Source organism: Alosa pseudoharengus, unplaced genomic scaffold (assembly GCF_046254945.1).
Source record: "Alosa pseudoharengus isolate Yale_2024_CS ecotype anadromous, Long Island Sound unplaced genomic scaffold, YU_APseudo_1.1 YU_APseudo_1.1_scf_21, whole genome shotgun sequence".
Taxonomy (NCBI): domain Eukaryota; kingdom Metazoa; phylum Chordata; class Actinopteri; order Clupeiformes; family Clupeidae; genus Alosa; species Alosa pseudoharengus.
Genome location: NW_027468674.1, coordinates 2266175 through 2276174, shown reverse-complemented (window position 1 = coordinate 2276174; position 10000 = coordinate 2266175). Strand labels below are relative to the sequence as shown.

Sequence of the window (10000 nt, the reverse complement as noted above, 5' to 3'; positions counted from 1 at the left end):
AGAAACTGTGACCTTCTGCCTGAACTGCTACCTGTTGCCACGACGATCTCCTGCCCATCGCCACAGCGACCCCTATTCCATCGTCATGACAACACCCGTCTCAGCTGAGGACTTGAGTTCTGGAGGAGACACGTGCAGAGGACAGAAGAGTGGAGTGTGTGTGTGTAGACATAGTGTAGAGTGTGTGTGTGTAGATGTTATGTAGAGTGTGTGTGTGTGTGTAGACACTGTGTAGAGTGTGTGTGTATAGAGTCGGTGTGTGTGTGTAGACACTGTGTAGAGTGTGTGTGTATAGAGTGTGTGTGTGTGTGTAGACACTGGTATTTTCCTGGTATTTTTTATTGAGTTCCTGTCCTTATTTAAACCGTCACTTTAGCCACACACACCTCTGTCTGTGGTGCTCTTACACTTTATACTGCATGTGTGTGTGTGTGTGTGTGTGTTGCTATATCATTAATAATCTAAAGAGACATATTCACCATGACATATATGGTCAACCTGTGAGTTCAGCACCACCTACTCAAGCCTGTGCTGACTAACACTTTGACTGCACTTGACAGATCACACATGTGTGTGTGTGTGTGTGAGTATGTGAGAGTTATTTTATATCCCATACTGTGATAGCCTATATATAGAGTAGGACGCTTAAGTCAGCAGGCAGGCAAGCACTGTACACTGGATCAGATGGCCTACTGGAGTGTGTGTGTGTGTGTGTGTGTGCGTGTGTATGATAACTCTTTCACACTAAGCTCATCTCTGCTGACGTATCTGCATGTCTTCTCACCTATATCAGTGTGGGAAAGAAAACTTTTATCTGTGAGTGTATGTGTGTGTGTGTGTGTGTGTGTCTGTCGATGGGAGGCTGTGCTGTATTTGTGCTGTTACTTCTCCCACACACACACACACACACACACACACACATTTGGGAAACGTGTAAACCTCGCCTGTGCCAAGCAGCTCCTTATTTTAGTGTGTAGGCGTGCCTGTAAGCTAACTGTACAGCACTCCAGAGCAGTGCACTCTGGGAAGTGGAGTTTTTAAGCTTAAGATAACTGCGCAGCACTCTAGAGCTCTGTCACTTGGCTGCACAACACAGGCAGTGACTTCCTGGAGCAGTGCACCTTGGGTAGTGGAGTTTTGATATTCTTATTCTTTGTAGTCATTCTCTCTGGCTAGTTGAGTTTATTATTCTGCGTTTTTTGGTGGGTTATTTTCCTGAGGACGGCCGAGGAGAAGGAAGCGTAGAGAAGTCTGACAGCCAGTTGGGTCGGGTGATGGCAGTCTGTTGGGTTGGGCGATGCCAGTCAGGCTGTTGGGTCGGGCGATGCCAGTCTGTTGGATCAGGCTATTGGGTCGGGCGATGCCAGTCTGTTGGGTTGGGTGATGCCAGTCAGGCTGTTGGGTCGGGCAATGCCAGTCTGTTGGGTCGGGCGATGCCAGTATGTTGGGTCGGGCGATGCCAGTCTGTTGGATCAGGCTATTGGGTCGGGCGATGCCAGTCTGTTGGGTCGGGCGATGCCAGTATGTTGGGTCGGGCGATGCCAGTCTGTTGGGTCGGGCGATGCCAGTATGTTGGGTCGGGCGATGCCAGTATGTTGGGTCGGGCGTCAGTCAGTGTACAGAATCTGTTTTTTTTTGGGGGGGGGGGGGCATTCATGAGCTCTTGTACAGATGGAGAGGAATCACAGTGATGACTGAGCTACTTCCTGTTTCCTGTGGGAGAAGACAAGTTAGTTAGTGCCACTGATCACTGACCACACACATACACACACACACACACACACACACACACACACACACATCACACACACACATCACAGGACTGTGGTCAACATCAGGAACATGATCCACAGGGGGGGTGGTGTCTCTGGATTGACTCTAAGAACCATTTAAGATGAACCCCAGACGTCCAGCTGGGCCCATCTGAGAAGAACCAATCTGAGCCAGAACTAAGTTCCCTGCAGAACTAGAGACACGTGCTGCCAGAACTAAGTTCCCAGCAGAACTAGATATGTGTGCAGCCAGAACTAAGTTCCCAGCAGAACTAGAGATGTGTGCAGCCAGAACTAAGTTCCCAGCAGAACTAGAGATGTGTGCAGCCAGAACTAAGTTCCCAGCAGAACTAGAGATGTGTGCAGCCAGAACTACGTCTAGTTGGATCTGATCCAGGACCAGTAAGGGAGGGCTGGGTGTGTTTTTGTGTGTGTTAGGTACACAGGCTTCTGACAGATGTGTGTGTGTGTGTGTGAGAGAGAGAAACAGACACCTGAGGGTGTGTGTGAGAGAGAGCAAGGTAGAGAGAAGCTTGTGTGTATGTGTGTGAGAGAGAGAGAGAGAGAGAGAGAGCAAGGTAGAGAGAAGCTTGTGTGTGTGTGTGTGTGTGTGTGTGTGTGTGAGAGAGAGAGAGCAAGGTAGAGAGAAGCTTGTGTGTGTGTGTGTGTGAGAGAGAGAGAGAGAAAGGTAGAGAGAAGCTTGTGTGTGTGTGTGTGTGTGTGTGCAGACTGCTCCCTACAGCACAATTGGTGTGTATAGACTCCCTGAAGCTCAGTTTCTCATGCTGTTTATACATGTGTGGAGGTAAACAAACACACAACAACAAAAGAGTATTATATCTATATATCTATATTCTTCAGCCTTTGTAGCTTTTGCACTTGTCAGCTACCTAGTGTGTGTGCATGTCTTTCACATATCGCCATGGTAACCCAGAGGTGCTCAGCAACCCGCCGCTGAGCTGGGCCAACACAGGGCGCCCGAAGGGATAAACAAGGAAGTAAAGACACAAACAAACAAGTAAACAAGTCAACACATGGGCTCCTGAAGGCGTGGTGTGGCTGTTGGCCCGGTCAGGAGGAGGAGGGCCAGGAGGCAGACTGGTCACTCTGGGGTACCTCACTGCAAAGTGTCTGACCGCCTCCTAGGGCCCTCTGTGTGTGTGTGTGTGTGTGTTTATCATGACAATAGGCCCACAATGGTGAGGTTTTACACTGCATACTCTGTGTCAAACTTTGTATTCTTGAAACCCCTGCATTCTATCAAACACCCCTGCTTCCTGGTTTTGACATGTTCCCCCAGGTCACACTCCCTTCGGACTGTTCCATCTGCAGTGACGGATAGGGCTGGTGTTTACAGCATGCCTGTGTGTCAATAAGAAAATAAACAAATAAACTTGTTTCTGTAAAACTGCTGGCAAATGTTGAATAAAGTGTCAACTTTATAGTTACCTGCCGAGACAGCTTGATGTGTCCTTTGGGTGTGTGTGAGATGAACTGTGTGTGTGTGTGTGTGTCTGTGTGTGTGAAGGAAGGGGAGATGAACTGAGTGTGTGTGTGAAGGAAGGGGAGATGAGTGTGTGTGTGTGTGTGAAGGTAGGGGAGATGAACTGAGTGTGTGTGTGTGTGTGTGTGTGTGAGATTTTAAACTCCCTTCCACATTGACATAGCTCTTGTTTTTCACGGAAAGAGTTGAGTATCATTTTGACACTGGAAGTGGCATTTATGCATGCACACACACACACACAAGCGTAGACACACACACACAAAATGTAAAAAAAAATTAACTAAAATTCTAAATCCCCGCTTGGATGTTTTTCCAAGGGAACAGGATTGTATGGTTTCCGGAACAAATGCTTATGGGACTTTTTGATAACTGTTGTGTGTGTGTGTGTGTGTGTGCATAGGATATCTCCCTAAACATACACACACTTTCACATCACACACACATGAAGAGATGATGACAGACCATAATAAATTAAGAGTTTTCTTTTTATTTCTTAACACAAAAATCATAACCACTTCATATTTTTGCAGTTTTTACCTGAGCATCCCATTATATTAACCTGACATCCAGATACACACACACACACACACACACACACACACGGTATACATCCAACTGTAAGCTCTGCTGAAAATGTTATATTGGATAGACAGCTCATTTTTAACATAACTGTATACATGTGTGGGTGAGTGTGTGTGTGTGTGTGTGTGTGTGTATGTACATGTGTGGGTGAGTGTGTGTGTGTGTGTGTGTGTGTGTGTACATTTGTGGGTGAGGGTGTGTGTGTGTGTGTGTGTACATGTGTGGGTGAGTGTGTGTGTGTTTGTGTACATGTGTGGGTGAGGGTGTGTGTGTGTGTGTGTGTACATGTGTGGGTGAGTGTGTGTGTGTTTGAATCCTGCTGTGAAATTGAGGCCTATGAGCCTGTGGTCCAATCTAAATATGTGGTCACATGAGCTCACACACACACACACACACACACACACTAAACATCAAACATTTACTTAGAGTCCCATGGAGACAAAAATAAACATTCAGCCATGCACACACACACACACACACACACACACACACACTTCCTCACACTCACTCACACACTGGCGTTTAGTGTGTGCTGGTGTGTGTGGTCAGTAGGGATGGAGAAATGACCGCCAGGCCAGGATCGGGCACACTCAGCGGCATAGCAACCGGGGTCGTGACCTCTGAGCCGAAGATGCTGGGAGTCAGGAAGTCTGCGGTGCCCTCCAGGGTCGTCATGGTGACAGGTGTGTGAACCACTGTGCTCTGGGGGGTGGGGCTTAGCACCTGGATGGACACGTCTGATTGGTTGAGCTGCTCCAGCTCCCTAAGGTCAACCAGGTCAGAACCCACTGCACACACACACACACACACACACGCACGCACACACACACACACACACACACACACACACACACACACACACACACACACACACACACACACACACACACACATGCACACACACAGAGAATAGAGATTCATCAGCACTAGACGAAGGACAAATACAGAACCAGATTAAACACTACCTACCTAGGCCTTAGAATCACTAATAAACATGCACCAGATTAAACACTACCTACCTAGGCCTTAGAATCACTAATAAACATGCACCAGATTAAACACTACCTACCTAGGCCTTAGAATCACTAATAAACATGCACCAGATTAAACACTACCTACCTAGGCCTTAGAATCACTAGTAAACATGCACCAGATTAAACACTACCTACCTAGGCCTTAGAATCACTAATAAACATGCACCAGATTAAACACTACCTACCTAGGCCTTAGAATCACTAGTAAACATGCACCAGATTAAACACTACCTACCTAAGGGCTTAGAATCACTAATAAACATGCACCAGATTAAACACTACCTACCTAGGCCTTAGAATCACTAGTAAAGGATCAGACTAAGAGACAAGGCGCGGAGGGTTTTTTATGCAATAAGAAGATAAATTCCTTTCGAAATCCCAGTCCAAATCTGTCTTAAACTGTTCTCATCAGTAATAGGACCAATTGCCATTTATGGGACAAGCACACACACACACACACACACACACACACACACACACTCGAACTAGAGGCTCTCCTTCTTCAATGAAGTATGGGGCCCACTTAGAAATTAGAAAAGCAATTTTAAAAGTCAACCGGCACACAACTAACAACGTATGCAAGGCAGAACTAACCTCTTCTGGTTAAAATTCAGAAAAGGGCAAACAAATTCCTAAAACATCTAGGAACATCTCAAACATCTGAAACAGTCTAAGTGACCCACACTCATTTCACTATAAAGCCCTGAAACACCAAGAGTTGAGCAAAGATAACTCCCCTACCAACCTGATCTTCAGGCACCTCCTCTAGAGACATCCAGCACTCTAAAGGCCCAAGACCAGGCCACATCCACACACACACACACACACACACATACACATACACACATCCAACACTCTAAAGGCCCAACACCAGGCCACATCCACACACACACACACACACACACACACACATCCAACACTCTAAAGGCCCAAGACCAGGCCACATCCACACACACACACACACACACACATACACATACACACATCCAACACTCTAAAGGCCCAACACCAGGCCACATCCACACACACACACACACACACACACACACATCCAACACTCTAAAGGCCCAAGACCAGGCCACATCCACACATACACACACACACACACACACACACACACACACACACACACACACACACACACACACACATCCAACACTCTAAAGGCCCAAGACCAGGCCACATCCACACACACACACACACACACACACACACACACACACACACACACACACACACATCCAACACTCTAAAGGCCCAAGACCAGGCCACATCCACACACACACACTCACACACATCCAGCACTCTAAAGGCCCAAGACCAGGCCACATCCACACACACACACACACACACACACACACACACACATCCATCACTCTAAAGGCCCAAGACCAGGCCACATCCACACACACACACACACACACACACACACACACACACACACACACACACACATCCAACACTCTAAAGGCCCAAGACAAGGCCACACACACACACACACACAAACACACACACACACACATCCAACACTCTAAAGGCCCAAGACCAGGCCACATCCACACAAAATGTTTGGATAACCAAACCCCCAGAACCGAAAAGCCATTTATGATGATTATTGGCGATCTAAAACCCCAATCCCAAAGCAAAAGGCATTGGACCTTAAACAGGACATTTTGCACATTACCTAACAAATTTAAGAAGCACACGAACGAAATACACACTCAGTGAACAGCGCTTAGCCATATAAACAGGAACGAAATACAGACTCAGTGAACAGCGCTTAGCCATATAAACAGGAATGAAATACACACTCAGTGAACAGCGCTTATATAGCCATAGAAACAGGAAGACACAAAAAAACCTGGCTGCCAAAATACCTAAGAACGTCTATGTCACCAGTTAAGAGACACACAGTGATTTCTATGTATGTGCACAACTGCACATACCCCCCCCACACACACACACACACATACACACACAATAATAATAATAATAATAATAATAATAATAATAATAATAATAATAATAAAATGTTGTTTTTTTAACAATTTGTTTTTTACTTTGTCTATGTACTCCTACTCCTGTGTAATTGCTTATGTCCTGATACATTTATGTAGCCTAGAAATCTAGACGCACCCTAGTGGCAGCAAATTAAATTTGCTGCCAGGGCTAGTCTAGCAACTCTCCGTTGGCTTGTGAGCTCGAAAAATTAAACTTCTATCAGGCCAATCAAATCGTGTATAGAGTCGTTAGGCGGGCTTAACATAATGATTGATGGCAGAGTTGCAACGGTTTGGCTTGAATTCCCTGCTACTTGAAAACAAATAAGATAATGTTGCTGTTGGCCAACAGGTGTGACACGAGTTAAGCTTGTTTTAAGTTGGCAAAAGTTTGAACTAGCCAACTAGCTCCGCTGGTGGGAAAAAGCATGGGACTCATAGCCCGGAGATGTAAGCCTGAGTCTGACAAACAAATATGTTAATAATGCTGCAGAACAACGAGAGAGAGGGAGAGAGAGAGAGAGAGAGGGAGAGAGAGAGAGAGAGAGAGAGAGAGAGAGAGAGACAGACAGACAGACAGGGGTGTTGTGAGGAGGGGAGCGAGAGAGTGAATCAGCTGATGTCAATGCAACGCTTGTTTGAATTGTGACGGTCAGAGACGTTCATCTCATCTCCAGACTGCCCGCAAAAGACCTTTACACACACACATACACACACACACACACACACACACACACACACACACACTCACACACACATACACACACACACACACACACACACACACACACACACACACACACACACACACACACACACATATACACAAACTCAGTCTTTGTTTGGGTGACAGTGAAGATGACTGACAGGCCTCAAGATAAACGAGAGGAGCATTCATCTCTACACACACACACACACACACACAAACACACACACACATACAGATATAAGCTCACAAACACACACACACACACACACACACACACACACACACACACACACATACAGATATAAGCTCACAAACACACACACACACACACACACACACACACACACACACAGACACACACACACACACACACACATACAGATATAAGCTCACAAACACACACACACACACACACACACACACACACACACACACAGACACAGACACACTTGAACTAGAGGCTCCTTCCTTCTTCCTTCAATGCTTGTTTATCAGTAGCCATGTTTACATGTTTATCAGTAGCCATGTTTACATGTTTATCAGTAGCCATGTTTACTGTACATGGACACTTTTAATAAGATTACAAAAGGAATAACAGCTCAATCGGAATGATTTAATCGAAATTACAAAAAAGCTCTAGCACAAGAATATACTGACCAAAGCACTTTTAACATAAACCCCCGTTGATTGAGGTCTGGGGGCCAGATGTACTAACGCTTTTACGCCCACTTCAGGTTTATTTGTTTCGCAACGTGCGCGTAAAAAAATGCCGCGTAAGCTAAGAATGTCAAATTGCACTTTTCCGTCTCATGCATATGCATTCATAGGAGGGTCAGGGGAAAGCGGGAGTTTCGTGTTAAAAGATGGGAGGAGAAACGTAAAATGTGTCTAATTAGGTATTCCCCTGTATGTACGAAAACTGCCCATGAAAGCGCACGTTTATTTTGTGCCAAAATATTTCTGCCCTGTAAAAGCAGGTGTTTAATGCGGTTTGCGGTTAAATACGTCAATAAGAGAACCTTTCAAAGACAACAGAATCACTATTTAGAGCACCAGTTTTGCATCTTTGTACTATATCAAACGCAACCTTAACTTTCGTTGGCCTTTCGAATGTCTTACAATCTTCTGTAGCCTACGTGCACAAGTAGTTTGAGAACTACTGCTCTTCATTATCTTCCTGCTTGTTCACATCATGCATTGTATTATTTCATGATTGCTAAACGTTTGATTCCTTTCAATGTCTTCATTCAACTGTGCCTGTGATTGAAGTATGTCAATCAGTTGTTATCGTTTGTTGTGAATTCAAGGCGCTGTTTACCCGATGAACTGCAGGTTTGATAAAGACGACGTTAGCATGTGTCGTCGTATTAACAAGTGTCATAGTGCGGTTTCTGCGGGTTAGCCATGGTGTTGGTAATGCTACGTTCGCAAATGTACATACATCTGGCCCACAGAGCACTGTCAATCGGAAGAAAAGTGGAAAAAAAAAAAAAAAAATCGTTGCTACCTAATTAAAGTTAGCGGGCTAGCGGCTAATGCAGCCCAGTAGCTACAAAGCTATGTATTGGAAACATCAATTAAACTGCGCCTTTGTGCCTCGCAGACTCAACATGTCATGGCAAGTGCTATGCAACATGAACAAGGTCCTTACATGACACCACTGTGTGTGTTCCACTCAGTAATTGTGAAGAAACAGTATAAATCCAGTGTGTTCTACAGGCAGACACACACCTCTGTTGCCCTCTGTTGCTATCTGTCAAGTAGAACTCATGTCTTTTCCCATTTCCAAGGAAAACAAAATTTGATTTTATTTTTATGCTTATTGAGCTCAATGCAAACCAGCTAATAGGCTAACTGAAATAAAACCATGCCAATCTCTAGGTATGGTGAAGGGTATGTGATGTGGGGCTATTTTAATTCCAAAGGCCAAGGGAACTTTATCAGGATGCATAGTATCCTGGATCCATGAAATAACTGGCCTTTAAAAATAAAAATCTGCCTGCCTCTATGGGAATTTAACATAGGGGTACCAATACTTATGACCCCTGTATTTTAAAGAAGAACATTTATTTATTTATGATACATTATTTGTTCACAAAGAAAATTGATGCCCTTAAAGGTTAGATATTTCCTCATTTTTTTTACTTTTACTAATTAAGATCAATTTCTGATTTTATATTCCTTTTTAGTCAACTTTAGCAGAGGTGCCAATAAATCTGGAGGGTGTGTGTGTGTGTGTGTGTGTGTGTGTGTATGTGTGTGTGTATGTGTCGGTATGGTTCTGTGTTAGAGTGTGATGTGTGTGAGTGTGTGTGTGTGTGTGTGTGTGTCGGTATGGTTCTGTGTTAGAGTGTGATGTGTGTGAGTGTGTGTGTGTGTGTGTATGTGTCGATATGGTT

General features: G+C 44.9%; 2 protein-coding genes across 2 annotated transcripts in view; one reads left to right on the top strand and one right to left on the bottom strand.

The window, feature by feature from the left end:
- Window positions 1-3208, top strand: part of gprc5ba (G protein-coupled receptor, class C, group 5, member Ba) — a 34821-nt gene extending 31613 nt beyond the window's left edge. The window contains exon 4 of the mRNA XM_076297650.1: window positions 1-3208. This exon is cut by the window's left edge and continues 655 nt beyond it. The gene's annotated coding sequence lies outside the window, so the exon portion shown is untranslated.
- A 665-nt stretch (window positions 3209-3873) lies between these two features.
- iqck (IQ motif containing K) overlaps window positions 3874-10000 on the bottom strand; it is a 46306-nt gene continuing 40179 nt past the window's right edge. Inside the window, exon 9 of the mRNA XM_076298844.1 lies at window positions 3874-4646. Coding sequence (XP_076154959.1) covers window positions 4381-4646 — 266 coding nt within the window. The 3' untranslated portion in view covers window positions 3874-4380. The remainder of the gene's footprint in view (window positions 4647-10000) is intronic.